Genomic DNA, 19,392 nt, shown 5'->3' with positions numbered 1-19,392 from the left:
TTGCCTGGGCCTGTCAACACCAACATTGCAATCTATAAAAAGGGGAGAAAATCGGATGCACATAATTACCGGCCAATTTCACTGACATCGATTTGTTGTAGAATCACGGAACATATTTTGTGTTCAGGCATAATGTCCTTTCTAGACTCTGAGAAGCTCATCTGGAGAAACCAGCACAGTTTTAGGAAACAGTGGTCAAGCGAGACACGGCTGGCCCTCTTTGTGCATGATATGCGACAGGCTCTAGATACTGGCTCCCAGGTTGATGGGATATTTCTTGACTTCCGAAAGGCATTCAACTCAGTTCCACACTGACGCGTGCTCCAAAAAGTGCGCACTTACAGTCTATCCAATGACATATGCGGTTGGATAGAAATGTTTCTAACAGGCAGAGAGAAGTATGTCGTCCTGAATGGGGTGACTTCATCAGAAAAAGCATAACTTCAGGTGTGCCCCAGGGCAGCGTAATAGGTCCACTGCTTTTTACGATTTACATAAACGATCTGGTTGATGGTATTGACAGTGGCAGTAGACTGTTTGCCGATGATGCTGTAGTTTACAAGAAAGTAGTATCTCACGAAACTTGTGAACAAATCAATGAGGATTTGCAGAAAATAAATGTGTGGTGTAATGACTGGCAGTTATCTCTAAATATTAGTAAGTGTAACCTACTGCATATAACAAGGCAAAAATCCCCATTAATGTACAAGTACAAAATAAATGCCTAGTCTTGGGAAGTGGTAACATCCGTCAAGTATCTCGGTCTGACTATTCGAAATGATCTCAGATGGAATGATCAGATTGCACAATTAACAGTCAGGGCGAACTCTAGATTGCAGTTTATGGGTAGAATCCTGAAGCGATGCTGTCCTTCAACAAAGGAAATAGCATACAATATGTTAGTTCGGCCCATCTGAGGGTACTGTTTGTCTGTATGGGACCCTTACCAGTTGGGTTTGATTCAAGAGATGAAGAAGGTCCAAAGAAGAGCAAGATTTGTGACTGGTACATTTAGCCATTGCAAGAGCATTACAAATCTCGTAGAAAGTTTGAAGTGATACACACTTGCAGGTAGACGACACGCTAAACGAAAGGGGCTACTCACTAAATTCCGAAAGCCTATCTTCGCCGAGAATGTAGAGCATATGTTATAACCAGCAACTTCCAAATTGCGCAATGATCACCATTAAAAGACAAAGGAAAGTAGAGCTCGTACTGAGGCATTCAGACAGTCATTTTTCCCTCATGTGATCCACGAGTGGAACAGAGGGGGGAAATAAGATTTTGGCGCGAATTGTGCCCTCCGCCACTCACCACTTCGTGGCTAGTGGAGTATATATGTAGATGTAGCATTCAACTGTTGATGACTGGATACATTTTGCCCAGTTGGATGAGTCTCATTTCAAATTGTATCAAGCAGATGGACATGTACGGGTATAGAGACAACCTCATGAATCCATGGACCTTGCATGTCAGCAGGGGACTGTTCAAGTTGGTGATGGCACTGTAATGGTCTGGAGCGCATGCAGTTGGAGTGATATGGGACCCCTGATATGTCTAGATACGACTCTGACAGGTGAAATGAACGTTAGCATCTTGTCTGATCACCTGCAACCATTCATGCCCATTTTGCATTTCGAGAGACTTGGGCAATTCCACCAGGACTATGCGACACCCCACACGTCCAGAATTTCTAAAGAGTGGTTCCAGGAACACTCTTCTGAGTTTAAACACTTCTGCTGGGCACCAAACTCCCCAGACATGACACACTATTGAACATATCTGGGATACCTTGCAATGTGTTGTTCAGAAGAGATCTCCAACCCCTTGTAGTCTTACGGATTTTATGGACAGCCCTGCAGGATTCATAGGTCGGTTCCCTCCAGTACTACTTCAAACATTAGTAGAGTCCATCCACGTCGTGTTGCACCACTTCTACGTGCTCACAGGGGTCCTACACGATATTAGGCAGGTGTACCAGTTTCTTTGGCTTTTCAGTATATATCTTTGATGCCTTATTGTATAAAAAGTTAATCAAACAAAACTCGTGAAATCTTGTGCTTTTGTCAAACTCCAACACCCAGAAAGCTCACTCCACTCCTGAACTTGCGATGTTTGCAACTAGAGCTGACTTATCAGAAAATTACACTGTGGTGTTATACATGGGGGGGGTGTTCTCTTTAAAATGACGTGTGATATCCGTACAATGTTTGGTTCTTGTGCAATAAATAATTGAAAGTGTAACTGGACTTTATGTACACTCTGTATATTGAGTCCTATTCCATGCTGCGCGCGCGCACACACACACACACACACACACACACACACACACACACATTTAAATAGTAGTGACACATATGTTAGTTATTTTGATAAATTATTTATCTCCTGCTTATTCATTAATGAATGTTGGTGTTGACATGATGCATCTTTATTGTGTGACCCGCAGTATGTAGTAGGTATCTGCACTTCATAACCTGTTACTGCTTTATGTTAACTAAACAAGATATTCTTCTTCATCCTTATCTTCTTTTTCCCCTCAATCTTCCCTTCTACTACCAACTGGAGAAGCACATATTTGGTGTCCTAAAAGGTATGTCCTAGGTTCTTATAAATGTTATAATTTCTGGCTGTTTCTGTGGTCTTCACCATACTTCAGTGTTAGTTACTCGTGCTGTCCATGGTATTTTAAATATTCTGTGGTAAATTCACATTTCAAAAGTCTTGACCCTTCTTGCAGTTGTCACATTTAGCATCCATCCTTCAGAATCATATAAGAAATGCAGACCAAATGTAGCACCTTACAAATCAAACTCTGTTTAGGTCTGGACCTGAGCTGCTGAGAATTATCGTAAATTTTATAGACATTACGGGCATTCTCCATCTCTGATCTCCAGTCTTTACATAGCAGCATTCCAATGTACTTAAACTTATCTACTCTTTGTGTTAAGGAGCCATTGAATCACAGATTTGCATTTGTAAAGGAGTCAGGCTGTCATGTGACAATCAAAAATGTGTCTTTTTGGCATTAATATTCAGACCTAAATAACTGTTATATTCTCACACTACATTGGTGAGCTGTTGAAAGTAATCAGAATCACAGGTCACCAAACATTTAGATTTCATAGACCATATGCCAATTTTGTGTGTTTAGAGTAAATCCCTTGCCTTTCATGTATTGAATTTTTACAAAGTCGTCAACTGCAAATGTGTTTCTGACAGCTGACATGGGCTACTCACTTTGGTAGGTTCGTCTATATAAATGTAGAGTGAAAAACTTAAAAAAAAGAAAATAAGTTTTACAGATTTATTACTTTAAATTACACAAAATGCAATCCTAAAATACTTTGCTGAATCACGACCAAATCCGCTACAGCGTGTGCTGCGGGACTTGAAACCAGCATCGAAGGAAATACTCTTACAATGTTTTAATTCAATATGACAGAGAGGCAACTTTCCCAACTCATGGAGCGAGTCAATTTTGATACCTCTTGTCAAATCATGAAAGGACTGAACGTGTCCCAGTAGTTACCGAAGCATCGCCTTAATGAGCTGTAGAGAAAAGACAGAGGGGACGGTTAACTGTTGTCCAGCCTGGATGTGGGAGACCAGGCAGCTCCTAAGTCGCTCCCAGCGTACGGTTCAGCAAATTTCGATGCACTGTCAACAACCTGACCTTGCTAGAGGCAGCTGTTCAGTAGGCTTTCCTACATAAATAAACTGTGGAGGTATCTTTCTTTTTTTTATATAAGTAAGATGTAAGGTGCTACTTGGAGACACCTTGTTCTAGGGCAGTTCCACAAAGGAAGCTTCTGTCGCCATCTCCCCATCTTTTTTCAGCCCTTTTTACTAAGCAGCTCTCTCTCCCTCTCCCTCTCTTCCTCCTCCTCCTCCTCCCTCCCCCCCCCCCCCCCCCAATGTACTAATACATTGTAATGTTAATTCCTCCCCCTTCCTCCACCTCCTCCCACCATCACCCACAAGTGTATATGTTGTTTTTCGGAACCCAGTTGAATAATTTTGCTGGTATAACACTTTATGAAAGTGTATCTTATAAAGTCTTAAGTTGGTGCATGTTTTCCTCAACTGATAAATAGCTACTATAAGAATTTTTGGAAAAAGTTTTCTGTCACCATTTTTAATGAGGTGTGGAAAAATTGCATGCAAATCTTTATTTTACAAGTTGTTTTCATTGCTGAATAACATGTGATGGTTGTAATCAAATCATTCTAATTTACAACCTATTTTGTGTAACTCTTTCCGTAACAGGTGTTAAGTTCAGGTTTTTCTCAATTTGCAGCAGCAACAGCCTCAGCAACAGCAGCAGCAGCAACAGCAACAGAGCCAGCAACAAGAGGATCGCGATCGAGACCACGAAAGAAGTCGCGATCGCGAAAGGGAAAGAGATCGCGATAGGGATCGCGATCGCTACTCCGAATCGGCGGGACCTTCCGTCAAGGACGAATATGGCACGACTGCATCCATCACCCGATACGGAAGTGAGCGTGACCGTGATCGTGACAGAGACCGTGAGAGGGAGAGAGAGCAGCGGTACTACACAACGGCGGCTGCGGCAGTGGAACGCGTGGAACGCACACACTACTACCAGCCGCCTCCTTCCAGCCAGCATGATGACCGTGATCTCAGCTCGCTTTCGAACTCCAGTTCAGGTTCCACACACCGCCGCAGCCAGGAACCACCAGACCTTGTTGATAGAGGTAAAGACAATCTTTTAATTTATTTTTATATTATCGTAATAGGTGACATTGTAACTGGCTGTAGGTGTGTATGCCCTTACTCATTTATATATAAAATATCTTTTTCAAAGATCTTTCATTTATGTTTTAACGGTTTTCTTGGAATATTAACACAATTATCTCCCACTGTTTGTTGTTGCAGCATTTTTATTTGGTTTCAGATGTCAAGAGGCGGAAGATGGATGGCAGCTCGTCATCAACGAAGGTTAGTATTCAAGTCTCCTAGCAACGCCAGAGGAAGTTTTTGTGGTTACAGAGCTGAGGGCCGGTCAGCATAGTTAGTCATCACTGCTTCGTTCTTCACACTGAAGAAATTTGTTCCAAGGTTACTTGGCTGGACTTGTAATGTAATAAATAGTGCCTTCAGAAAGTGACATTTCGCTAGTGTGTGCGTGTGGTCGTTTGAAGAAGGTGGTTGTAAGTTGTGAAGATTCATCATCTGCTGGTGATGAAGATACCTACAAAAAGTGAAGTTATTGCAATGTAACATCTTTTCAGTTGTTAGCTGATGAACTGTCATATACAGTTAATCTCTTGTCTCTAATGGCTCTGGAAAAGAAACTGTTTCCTTATTCCTCATATTTACATACAGTTCCTTGTTTAAAAAGTTGTTGCAAACGAGAACCATCAGTGGGCGTCTTTAACTTATAATTTGCATTTATAAAGCTATTAGTCACCATTCAGTAAACAGTGGAGCCAAGTTATTCGTAGGTAATGTCTGGGTTACTGTTGCTGCAACCGCGTTAATCACAGTCATTCAGATTCTTTGAAAATATGTTTTTCATTGGAGACCAACAGAAGTATGACTGAGGAATTGAAATGTCAAGATTTAGTTTTACGAGTAAGTCACACCTCAAGAATGAGTTTGGAAGACATGCCAACGTGAACTACAGTAACAAATAATTACAGGCTGGAATTATGAAGAGTGGTAGCTCTTAAATAGAGTGGTTCATTTTGTCAAGGAAAACATCAGAATGTATTGAAGGTGATTATCTGTACATCGGAGTATCCTAGAAGATATTTAATGGAGAAAGAAGCCATTTATTGGCATTTCTGTAGAGAAAAATCTATAAAAGAAGATACCCTCCTTGAAAAGCAGAAAAATATTTGGATTGGTTTCCAAAATACAAGATGAATGACTGCTCATAAAAGAAGAATGTGAATAATCAAGATAATAAAGATGTAGAAGAAGACTGCTTGAAGAGTGTGGAATATTCAAACGATTTAATTTTCAGGAGCTATACAGCAGTGGATTTATTGCATTTAAATGCAGATATGTTAAAGGAAAGACCACCTGTGCATCACAGAGCAGCAGGGAAGTTTAGATGTTATCATACTCCTGCACTGTTATAGAATGATCACGAAGAAGAATTAGTCTAAAATTTTGCCCAACCATTTGATGCGTGGGAGGAAATAACTTTATGAAGAAAATCGATGCTGATGTTATGGTTTGCATCCCAGTCCGTTTTTTGTATGATGTGTTACATAGTGCAAGCATTTTATGAGGGGAAGGCAAACAGCATATCAACCCGTACAAGAGAATTGTCTGTGATGACCCATCTTCACATTATTTGAAAGCAATGATGAGAGGAAATGGTACGAATCGAAGCCTTTTGGAGACAGTGGACATCAATATTTGAGATTACAACATGACATCCAGTATACAAAAATCACTTGCAACATCCTGCGTCTTCTACATTGATTGCTGAAGCATATACACTCCTTTTTGTCCAGTGTAGGTGAGTACAAAAGAGGGAGGTATTTCGAACTTTTTTTTGGCGTGTTTTACTATAAGAAGTTGTTATAATTTCGCTTTTCATACATAATCGTTTGCATCTGTTTTTTTGCTATAGTTTTATCAAATAGTTAATCTATTAAAAAGTATTTTATCCTTCACAGTTTTATGATGTGCACAGTTCTTAAACTATTTAGTTCCATTTATCATCCAAAATTAAAAGACTAATTTAAATAGGTAAGTTTTTCTGAAAGAAGGTGAAGCAATTGTTGTTTGTATTTTATGGCTTCAGAGATAGAACTGGAAAATGTGCACGTGTGTCTTCATGTTCTGTTTGGTTTTTATTTATTTATTTTATCTGTCTACGGTCCTACTCTCCTGTCTGTCTGGTAAATGATGTTTTAACCTTGGAAATCATCATGTATGTTCAAGGTATGTGTATTTTATAGTATTATTGGTGGGATACTATTAACATTTTGAATGTATAGCATATACGTTATTCCCCAGTTTTACTGGTTATTGCTCAGTCGGCACATAAATACATTCACTTATGTCGAGTTCCAGGGCTTATGCAAACTGAAAGGGATCCTTGGTTAGGTACATGTCTACTTGAACAATATCTGTTAAAGAATTTCTGTCATAGTATTGCTTTTTCGCAGTGAACATTGACTGGAGTACTTCCAATCCATCAGCCACCACCTCATTACCATCATACATCTTACCATGTTGCAGTACTCATTGTACCAATGAGCAGTTTTGTGGATTGACTGTGGAAGTTTCGTCATATCCTATAAGTTTCTTTTTCAAATTGAAATGCATGTGACATAATTAAACATGTGTAAGGAGTGTTCAAATGAAAGGTATGAAACATCATAACTAACAAACCAGTTGAAATTTTCATGTGCCGCTTTGGAATAATGTAATAGACATATAGTGGTCCCTTAAAAAATTCAAAGCTATGTCCTCAGTAGGCAAGGTGACACTCACCATTTTTATTGACATCTGAGATTGTCAAATTCATTGAACACTGAAGTGTACTGTGAGGCACTCTGTAGTCTACGCAAGTCTGTCAAGAACAAAAGGCCTGAGCTATTTATGGAGTGAGTGATTCTGCTCCACGATAATGCATGTCCATAGATCTAAAATGTTACACAAATTGTAATTGCCAAGTTCAAGTGGGAGCAGCTTGAGCATCAGCCCTACAGCCTGCACATGTCGCTCTATGACTTCTTTGTGTTTGGTCCACTAAAAAATCACCTCAAAGGGAAGTGCTTCAACTCGGAAGATGAACTGAAGGACACAGTGAAGGACTGGCTCCTGTCACAGTCACAGGGATTCTTAGAGCAGTGAATCCTTTGGCTTGTGAAGCAGTAAAATGGTTGTTCTCAGGCCATCGGTGAATACATTTGAATAAAGAATTCAATTACACCCATAGTGTTGTTTCACACCTGTTCTTTTGTATACCCTTCATAGTTACACTGTTTTACTAATTTTTTCGATGTTAGTGTCAACTTAGTTTGCTTGAATGCACGTAGAGAGGCTTCTAAAAGAAGGTTTTCATAACTTTTATTTATTTATCATTTGAATTTGCTTTGTGTGCTTTTGCTTTAGTGAATGTATTTTCTATTTAGAGGACATTCATATTTACTGCCATTGCCCTCTCCTCCTCAGCCCTGTTTTTATATGTATCTGGCAGTTTATTTTTATTTGCACAGAGTATGTGTCAAATCTTTATGAGTTCCCTCAAATCTTTATCAGTTCCTTGTACACACGAAAATACGTAAAACGTGTTGAGTTCAATTTTTGTATTGAATTTGGCTCTTCTGTCAAAGATAAAAAATACTGAAAACCAATTTAGGTTTTACTTTATATATGTCTTTTATATTCATCACATTAAAGAATTGACTATCACTGTTCTATCCATTCAGAATTTCAGTGCTGTTTAGAAATATAACAAGGAGAAGAAACAGTGCAGCTAGCCACAATATTGTTTAATGCACTGTTTTTGTGAACATTGCAAATCTTCCAGTGGCAGCATACATTTCTTGTAAAAATATCACAGCCACAAGAAAGTATTTATCATCTCGTATAGTACAGAAACAAATTACTTGCAGTCTTCCTTTACGGATTGTGAGACATAGACAATCTGGGAAATGAAGAGAAGAAAATAAAGAGAAATTAAAAGAACATGTATAAAGTAAAGAAAGCAAGATAGGAAATGGCAAATAGAAGAACAAAACAAAAATGTTGAAAAGTAGCAAAACTGTCAGCTGAAACTATAGGAAGGTGTGTGTGTGTAGTTTTTTTTGGGGGGGGGGGGGGGGGGGTGTACATATTTATTATAGAAAGGAATCTGCTATAAACAGGGTGAAAAACATTCTGCTATCAAGTTACTAATAGTTTAATGGCAATAACCAAGCGTGTTTCATAGATGTAGTCAGTTATATCAAACTCTGTACCATTATTCTGGAGGTGATCCAAACAACAGTGAAAAGATATGTACCGATTCCTGTCAACGGCTGCATTTAATCTTAGTAGAACAAGATACTCCTACACACAGTTGCATTCATACTCCAGGACTTTGTTGTGCTTTGCTAGTTCACAAGAATTAAATTGTATTTGCACAGAAGTAAGTGATTGCTTCAAGTATTATTAACCCTTCAGTAACGGTTATTTTTTTTCTTTATTTATTCAAGTGCTATATGTATTTTAGAGATTATCCATATTCCATCCCAGTGGTTATACAGACAGAGAACAGTGATTAGTACTTACAAGATCATAGTATTTAGGAATGATATTACAGAAATTATGTAGGCAGCTCATGGTCACAAACATCTGCTTTTGTCAATACAAACAAATTGTCTTCCATTTCTCTATAGGTAGCTACAAGAAAGAAGGAAAGTTAATGAAGTCTTTCATTACTGTAGAATTTTGAATATAGAATATTTTGTCAGGTATTTCTACTGTCTATTATGACAATATATAATGACGGATTTTGTATAATGTTGTAAAGGTATTGAGTGTCTTTGAGGCACTTGAAATGTGATACTTGTGGAAGGCTCTCTCATCTGATGTGGTCATATTCTGAAAGAGCCTTGACGTTCTTAAGAAACTAGTAATCCTTCCCAGGACAATCTTTCCTTCTCTAATTCCTACTGTGCTAAGAATAGTGAAGTTTTTTGAGCTCCTTAATCTTTAGTGGCAGAGTGCTGTGTAAAAGCCAAAAATTATCCTCTCTACTATCTTCATATTGTAACTGCATACGTACTAATACAATTTTCTGTCCTTGTATACCGTCTTACTTTTGTTCCATAGCAACTAGTAATAAGTCACTCTTTTGTACATTTGTCTGTAACACTGCAGCGTAAACCAGTTTGACAACTCATTACCAGGTTTATTTCAGTCAAGTTTTGTAGTGGAAATGACCTCACGCTTGTATGCAGTCACCTTCTCCCTCCTATCTCAAACCGAATAAGGTAGTGCAGTGGAAAGACACTGGACTCTTATTTGAGAGGACAGTGAGTCAAGTCCCCATCTGCCCACTTACTTTTAGGTTTTCTACAGTTTTCCTAACCCACTTAAGATGAATATTGGAATGACCCTGGCCAATTTCTTTTCCCAGTCTGTCCTTATGCTTCACTCTAAAAACATCATTGTTAATGGGACGTTAAGCTCTAATCTTTTTTTCTTCTTTCCTTCCTCTCCCACTACCTTTATGTTCCTCCAAACTGGTCATCTCTACTTTCCAGTTCTTTTATTTCTTTCTTTCTTTCTGGATTCCTCATGTTCCTCCTTCATTTCTGCATTAGAGGGAGGGTGAGAGAGAGATAGAGAGAGAGAGAGAGAGTGAGAGAGAGAGAGAGACGTGTGCATAAGAAAGAGAGACATATTTAGAGATATTTTAAATTATGATTTTTTTGTCAATATGTAACTATTGAGCTTAGATGTGACTATGGTGTAAAATCAACTTGTGGTAAAAGTGCATTCCTTTGCACTTTTGAAGTATTTGAAAAGAGGTAATACATAGGATACCAATAAAATGGTGGTATTAGGTTATTTTCTGCTCAGACATGCACAAGCCACCAACTTGTGGTTTGTGACACTGGGTACTTTGTGTACCAGTGCCACTTGCCATTCCCCTCTTTTCCTGTTCAGTCTCATATGGTTCGTGGGGAGATCTATTACTCATAAGCCTCCGCCTGGGCTCTACTCTCTCTTATAATATTTTGACGTTCTTTTCACCAGATAGATGTAGGAAGAAGCAATATATAGACTGACTCTTCTAGAGACATATGCTCTTTGAACTTTTAACAGTAGACCATACTGTATTTCCATTTTGAGTCTGAACTAACTACTGAATTTTTTAAATATTCTAGGAATTGCAAAAAATTTTTGCTCAGTACACATCATTTGTGGTAGTATTGTAAATAAGAGAAAACAATTAATCTACAAGTAAATAAAAAGTGCAGTATTAGATACTACCATAACTCTGTGTGGATGTCATGTAATTAAAGAATGTTATACAGGTTTCAGCATTGGAATAGAGAGGCAGAAGATATAATGTGATAGCTACAATCAGTTATAGATCCAAAACTGTCTCCAAATGCTGGGTGCAGGCACATGGATGTAGGTATTTGAGCAGAATCCTGAAGACTCCTTGTTTGTGTTCATCATCTACAAAAGAAATTAAACAAATCATTGGCATTTTAAAGCATTATGAAGCAGTGAGAGATGACTCAATAGTGACAACATTGTGAAATACGACAAAAGAAAGTACTATGGTTGTATTAGTAGATTTTTCTGAAGATGTCAGGAAACTTCATAAGATATAATTCTCTGAATGACACTGAGCATTAAGCAGCCCTGTACATAAAAAAAGGAAACTAGAAAAAGAATATTAGGAGAAAATTTTTTGTCACCTGTTTACATAAAAAATTCTGTAATAGCACTCCATCTTGACAAGCAAATTGGTTTCAGAAAGGGAAATCATTCATATCAAATTTTCAGACTGAAAATCGAAATTGTTCATATTTATTGATTATAAGAAAGCATAAGATTCCATTAGTAGGAAATCATATGATACTCAGAAAGATTTTGCAATGCTTAACACGTCCAAAACTTCGATATATGAAACTATCAGAAGCACATATATATATCAGATGTCAAAACAAATATGCTGTGTTTACAAAGTGCTACCTTATCTCTTTCAGTTGAATTATGCAAAAGTAATTCAAGAATGGAGGAAAGTATTGAGCTAAAGATGAAGCAACTTTCTAGATGAAATTTCCATTGAGTACTGGGCTTTCGGTGTTAAGTGAATAGCAGAAGGGAGGGGGGTAGGGCAGGCTTTCAAATTACTTGTCGCTTTCCTTCCGTAGCCAAAGTTGATGGTTCGTGGACTTGCATGCCAGCTATGAGGAAAAATCATCATTGAGATTGTGTTCTAGAAATACCAGTGCAGGTCCTGATGTATTGAGAATTAACTTTAGCAGCAAAATAATGTGAGTTTCTACATGGCTAGAAGAGTTCAGTCAAGACTGCATAATACTTCTTTTGCTCCAAAATTCTCAGATCATAACTCTGTTGTACCTTTACTGTGTCGTGTGTGTCCTGTTTACCTGTGCTCCAAAATAATTCTCAGATATTAACTCTGTAGTACCTTTATTGTGTCATCTGTCTCATGTTTACTGTGTAAATCCTTTGCCACCTATCCTTCAGCATCGCCGTGGAGAATTGTATGCATGTGACATTGAGACTTCTTCCTCTAAATATATATTTACTTAAAAAGCTTCTACACAATTTATGGTTGAGGATACTTCTTAATATAAGGTTTATTTGAAAAGTAAGTGCTGTTCAGTCACTAAAAAAATGTGAGCACTAGAACAAGGCTTGTATTGGCAGTTTTGGTTTCCTACAATAATACTTTCATTTTCTATGTTGTCCCTTTTCATAACATTGCATACTGACTTCAACTGCATCATGTAGCATTCGACTTGAGGCAGTTGAACCCTAACCCATCAAGCCATTGTGCAGTAAGTGGTAATAGTCACTGGCCGCAAGATCGATACTTTGTTCAAAAATTCCCAAATCTTAGATTTGGTTTGGGCACACATTTTGCAGTATTAAGCTTTTCGATGATTGTTGTGTAAATAGTGATGCATCCAACAAGAAAGAAATTCATCAGCCAGAGTACTTACCATCAGTCATGATCAAATTGTAGTTTTTGGTCCACTTGCACAATTTCATCATTCTGTGTACTCTACCTGCCAGTCTGTCTTTCATTGTTCAAACTTGTACAGACAGCTTTAAAGATTCAGCACCATTTTCTAGCCTAGCCTTTCCTTTTACTCATTACTGTAAGCCCATAAATTAGGCATAACTCATGATGTTAATTTGGGCAGATGCAGAGCTTTTTGTATATTCAATTTGAATTTTAGCTCGCACTTTACACCTGGCAGAAGCAACAATTTGTGAAGCTGTTGTTTGACTTCACCCATAATCAAATATCACCGAATCAAAACAGTGACTGGTGTGGGTTTGTAAACAACCTGTAAATGTCAGTGCTTCTATGCAACTTTATTCTGAGCTGCAGCATTAATATAAGCAAAGGACCTCAGGCTTTTTTGATGTTTCTTAGTATGAGCAGTTTTCTCCCCCACATCATTGGTGTATGGAGTCGAGGCAAAAATATTTTTCTATGTGCCTCAGTATGTGCTCTTAATTTTTTTTTAAAAAAATCTTAGTCCCATTATCCCTATCCAAGATATACGACGGAGACAGCAAAATTGTCAGATAGTCTTCCTGGAATACCTGTTCTCAAAACACACCCAACAACATTTTGCAAGAATAATGTTAATTTTCTTCAAAAGGTTGCCACATAAGTTCCCTGAGCATCTCTGTTACCTTTATATACAGGCTATACTGACCTTTTATAATCCTTTAGGTTTGTCCCTGAAAATGTGTCCCCTTTTTCGTCTTATTTGATAAGAACTGAAACACTGGAGCAGTATTCAATTCTCGGATGTCGTTTGCTTTGCAGTACAGTTTCCCTGAGCGCTTACAATGTGTCTCAGGTTGCCATTTGCATATTGCTTCGCACTAACACACTAAATATTTGTACACTGCGATGTGCTCTGAAAATTTGTCACTAATCTTGCAGTCAGATACTATTGAGGCCATTCTTTTAATATGGGCGTTATCATACATTCATCCAATTTTAAAGTGTGGTAATACTCTCAGGTCATTCCACATTTCCATACCAACATCGAGCAACAATATTTCTTTGTGCACAAGAGCATATTCAATGAACTATTCAGTAGTAATGCTGATCCCATCTAACAAACAATTAGTTACCGATAGGCACACACAAAAGGGAAAATACTTTCTAGCTGGTGAATTTATCTTTTGTGAGCTATAGGAAATGCAGGTGGACTCGTTATGGGAATAGTGTCAGGTGGAGTCATGGAGAACATCGGGGGGGGGGGGGGGGGGGGGGCTAGTGGCGCGGAGGGAGGCGCCCCTCACTGCACAGCTTCTTGTGTTGGTTTGACTACCAGTTAGCTGTCCATCAGCAATGGCCACTGCCAAACTCTTACCAAGAACAAAGTTGACCACCTGGTGGAACAACGTGCAGCTGAGCACAGCATGCTCAGTATCAAAGACTGCTTTGCAACACAGGCCATCTGGATGCTTCCCTCCACCACCAGCTTCTCTGAACTATGCAGATGGGTGTTATCCTTACGATACATCCTCTGCTTCCGTAATTGTCCTAGCCTCAATATCAGGTAACCCACTGTCCCTGCACCCTTCATCCAACTGTTCCTCCTTCCGTCATCTTGACACCTCCTCCCAATTTCACATCCCTGTATTTCCTTCAGCATGCACCACTCCCCCCGCCTCCTACAACCGGGCATTACATGGCTAGCCCGTATACCTGCCAGTTCTCCCTTCCACATTCCTATCCTGACTGACTAGCCTGCCTGCCTCCCCCCAAGCCACTAGCTAACCACCTCCAATACCTCTCCCTGCAAAGGTAGATAGTGTGTTAGAAAGTGTTTTTTTGTTTGTGTGTGTGTGTGTGTGTGTGTGTTTCTTTGTTTGTTTTACTCTAGCTCATTAAGGGATAACCCGAAAGCTAGAAATTGGTCTGTGTGTGTGTGTGTGTGTGTGTGTGTGTGTGTGTGTTTTTGTGTGTGTGTGTTTCTGTGGGTGCGCACACCTATTGTCAGCTTAATGCTTCTGCTTTTTGGGTGAGTGGTCCCCTTTGATCCAAAAGTACTTACATTCTACTAGAACCTTCCTACAACATTTATGTAAATGGATAAAAATAACAGCCCATATATGCTTCCTTGGGACACACACTCTGTGTGTGTGTGTGTGTGTGTGTGTGTGTGTGTGTGTGTGTGTGTGTGTTTTAATAAAACATGCCTTCCTTTATAGTTATCATGTTACATTCATCAAAAATTCAGAAAGCTATGAAATGGTCTCACTTCAGTTGCACATCCTACTTGTAAGATATCTTGTGCAAACAACCATGAGCTGTGTTTCACAATGGAGTTTTTACAAAACTGTTGCTGATTCTTTGAAATTTGTGTCGTTTCCTGTGGGAACAACATAATCTTCGAGCTTAGAACATTCCCAAGGATCTTTCAGTAGTGGATGTTAGGAATGTTTGTCTGCAATTCTGTGCATATGTTCAGTTACCCTTTTGTAAACGAGTGATTTGTGCTTTTTACCACTTAGTTGGGTTACTCCATATTGTATTTAATACAAAATCCTCTGGGAGCTACCTGGGCACAGAATCTTGTTAGGTTTAAGTAGTTTGAAGTGTTTTTTGATATAAAGATTGCTTATTTTAATATCTCTCATTTTTTAGTATGTGCATTGATCAAGCTTTGGTAAGCCAGTATCCAACAATACATTTTGAAGTGCTGAGTTTCATACTATTTCCATCTGATGTCCTCAGATACATCATCAGACAGATCCAGAGTGTTAGGATGGATGGTGTAGATTCTTTCATTGACTTAACGAAGGACCAGAAATTGTAGTGATGGGCCTTTTGGCAATATCAGAATGTGAAAATTACTGTAAGCTTTATGCTCAGCACTTCTTACAGATGCATAGGTTTGTCATTAGTTTCCTGTATTATTTTTTGTAACTTGTCTTTTACATTGAGAGTGTAACAGTTTTAATTTTCACACCATTCTGTAAATAGTACCATTAAACAAAGATGAATTCTTTATGTTTTACTGTTACCTTACTTAGTACAATACTTATCTTGAGCATGGGTGTGATGTGTTTGAGTTTTAACAACAGCTCTTCTACGTTTCTTGAATTTGAACTAAATTTTCTTGCTGCTTCTTTCCAGATCCTTGAAAATAGCTCCCAATCAGTTCTACCAAATATGAATACTCTGCAGCTTTCTTGATGAACTTAATGCCTTCACTGACCCTTGATCATGGAGTAGTAGTGTCATGGGTATAAACCCCATTTACTTAGTGACAGTCTTGTTTATAGCCAGGGAGCCTCTCTCATGAACTATGGGACGAATTGTTCAGGATGATTGTCTGGTAATGTTTTCGGTATTACTTTACATTCTGTTTGTCCACATTGATGGTGACACATCCTTCATTTTCTCTGGCATTGCTAGTCACATTATAGCCAAGCTGTATTACTATCGCCGTATGCTCAGAGTATTTCCAGACTCTCAAGTTTAGTGTCTCTTTGAAAGAGTGAGAGACTGTTATGTTTGTGTTACGTGGATCATGGCGTGCAGAAAAACTGGAAAAGAAGAGATTCAAAGCATTTGAAGTGTGGTATTAGAGAAAGTTGCTGAAAATTAAGTGGCCTTATAAAAAATGAGGACTTTCCTGGCAAGGAAAGTAATATGTAGAAATCACTGATGAGAAGAAGGGGCAGAACAATAAGCTATGGTTTTAGACATCAGGAATAACTTACATGGTAGCAGTGTACAAATATTTAGTGTGTGTGTGTGTGTGTGTGTGTGTGTGTGTGTGTGTGTGTGTGTAAACACTCCTGGCTCATAGAAACCAATCTAAGCCAACCGATGCTGATTACTCTTTTTATCTATGTGAGTTCATAGTCATATACCATTTGGACTTAACCAAATTGTTCTGCTTGTGATTATAATTAGTTTACTTTCTAATCCATATATCCAATACACATTGCCCATGCGTTTTAAAATTTCTGAACTTCAGATTTAAATATTTACTATCCAATCACTTTTAATTGTTGTTTTATCTGATGGCGGGTATCATTGTGAGATCATAGTGTTCTCTTTCTACTATCATGTCTACCAGTCCCTCAACACAGTAGCAGGTAATGACTTAACCTTTTTGGAGTTCCGTGATGTCTGGTCATAGTTCAAACATTAAAAAATCATCTTGCCACATTTGTGAACTTTGTTAAATTACTGCACAAATGAACAGGTTACAATGCTGATAAACTTTCAACAATTGCACAAGATGTAACTATTCAGACAAATTTGGGTAAATCAAGGCACAAAGTTAACGCTGATATAACTAAAGCATCCACAAATCGTGGAACAATCAATACTATTTTAGAGTTGAAAATTACTTACCTAGAAGGATTGAACATCTGTCTGTGAGAGACTGAAACCCTCTGGCTTCATTGTATTTAATTTTCTATGTTGTAAATATATTTTTGTGTTCAACTTACGTTGGGATTGATGGTTATTGTAACATCATACACTAAATAAACAAACAGTAAATAGAACACAAACCCACTATCAAAGAGGTGTTTAGTTTTTGGAATGAGTTACAACTGGAGTGTGAGGATGAGAGAGAGGCATTTATCCTTTCCAAGTAAAGTCAACATACACAAAAGCAAAAACTTAAAATAACACTAGTTACATATTACCGTGTATTATAAATCTCATTAAAGTGAATTGCTATGCTAGCAGAAATGTTTAACTGTCTTACTAAAAAGTGAAAAATAGTGTCAGGCTCTTGTGTAACAAGTATATAGACATTCAGAACTAAGCACTGTCCTAAGTCTGTTTGTCCTTGTAATTTAAACAAATTATCTAAGATAAATCTAGAAAATGTATCTATTGTGAATAGTACAACACTGTCTTTTGACATACTACTTCAACACTAAGCATTATTAAAATTACCAAATATGCAGCAACCAGTCGCAAAATCATGTTTTATTTATTCACTTTTGCAAATCGATTTCAACTGATTAACGGCCATCATCGGTGCTTTCAACCAGTATGTGGGCTGAGTAGTAATACTGTATTAAGCAGAGGTCAAAGATAAAGATAAAGATTTATCTTTGACCTCTGCTTGAAACAGTATTACTACTCAGGACACATATTGGTTGGAAGCACTGAAGATGGCTGTTAATCAGTTGAAATCAATTTGCAAAAGTGAATAAATAAAACATGATTTTGCAACTGGTTGCTGCAAACTTGGTAATTTTATGGTTTACGGTCGCTGCACGCCTTGGGAACCACATGGAGCCCACCATTCACTAGTCATTATGTTTACCAAAGTACGGCAGATGATACGTACAAAAACAGGACCAATCATACTACAGATAAAGCTTAGGATACACTAAAAATAATAAAATAAATTGAACTACAGAGGCTTAAGCAACATATTGAACACTATTCAGATTTTGGGACTGCACTGTGAAAGAGGCTTTATTACAGCTTTTCAGTGTGACATAAATAGAACACAAATATCAGTGGTCGGATGAATTTAAAACAATTTTAATGATATCTGTTCTGAAATTATTTCTATGAATGACATGTGAAAGATAAATATGAAGTTATTTAAATTTTAGAAATAACCCTCTTGGGTGCCATCACATGATTGTGTATTTTTTTCATAATTTCACACACTTGTAATTGTTTTTGAGGCGTTTGATAAAATAAGATTCCAATTTATAGCAAAATTAAAACAAATTGGTAATGAGAATAATGATATTTTTATAATGAAGAATACATTTTACAACATAAAAGTAGGATAAGAAAGGGTAGATTGTTGCAGTTGATGTAGAAATCCAATGAGATGTTGGAAAACACAGTATTTTCTTGTGACCCTTTTTTAAATGTTATCTGAAAATCTTTGAACAGGGAACTGTAGCTTAACTCAAATAGTTTAGTGTTCAGCAGCTTAATATTTGCTTGCAATGTATGGAGTGGGAGATGAGGCTAGAAAAGGTTAAAGATTCTTTTGAAGGGAGGTACTGGGAGGAGGAAAGCTTATTGCTGAACAAACTAAATACCCCCCACTCTCTTTCTCTCCAGTATTTCTATGCAAACACTGACCTTGCAAAATTTGATCATTTGAAGTGTGTCCAATTAACTGCAGCATATAATCTAGGTCTGAAAAATAAAATAAATAAACAGATTTGATATGACATACACAATATTTCAGAAACGATCAGAAGTATACAATTTTTCTCATACATCTTGAAGCATCTTTGGTATTTGGACATACTACTGCTCTTTACGCTAGGGAAAATTTATTTAAGGAAAGAAGACATGATGTACAGGGAAACCCTGACACACAAAGTTTTGATTCTGAAATTTCAGGAAAGGGAAGTAGAAAAATTTCATATCATATCCAGCCCTTTCCCTTTGGCATTGTCTGCATATCATTCAACACATATATTGCATGCATCCCCCTCCCCCCACCTCCCTCTCTATATTCACCTCTTCCTCACCCCCCGTCTGAGAGAAGTTCTTGTGATGGAAGTTGCAGTTGACATAGTTGTACTTGATCGTTCTTGCAACAAATGTGAGGAGGCTTTGACAACACAATGTCTCCATTTTTCCAGTGGTTACAGCAGCATGCTGTGAATAGTTTTTACTATATTCAAGTGAAAGCATTCTAATAATAAACAGAAATG

The 19,392-nt window shown here is 37.9% G+C and overlaps 1 protein-coding gene across 3 annotated transcripts in view; it reads left to right on the top strand.

Annotated features, from left to right (window-relative positions):
- The window catches only part of LOC126412858 (THO complex subunit 2), a 317,539-nt gene that overhangs the window by 229,880 nt on the left and 68,267 nt on the right, over positions 1–19,392 (top strand). For all 3 annotated transcript variants that reach the window (XM_050082722.1, XM_050082721.1, XM_050082720.1), the window contains exons 26-27: positions 4,301–4,718; positions 4,919–4,962. In XM_050082722.1, coding sequence (XP_049938679.1) covers positions 4,301–4,718; positions 4,919–4,962 — 462 coding nt within the window. The remainder of the gene's footprint in view (positions 1–4,300; positions 4,719–4,918; positions 4,963–19,392) is intronic.

Source organism: Schistocerca serialis, chromosome 7, assembly GCF_023864345.2.
Source record: "Schistocerca serialis cubense isolate TAMUIC-IGC-003099 chromosome 7, iqSchSeri2.2, whole genome shotgun sequence".
Classification (NCBI taxonomy): Eukaryota; Metazoa; Arthropoda; class Insecta; order Orthoptera; family Acrididae; genus Schistocerca; species Schistocerca serialis.
This window is presented reverse-complemented; position numbering and strand designations above follow the sequence as displayed.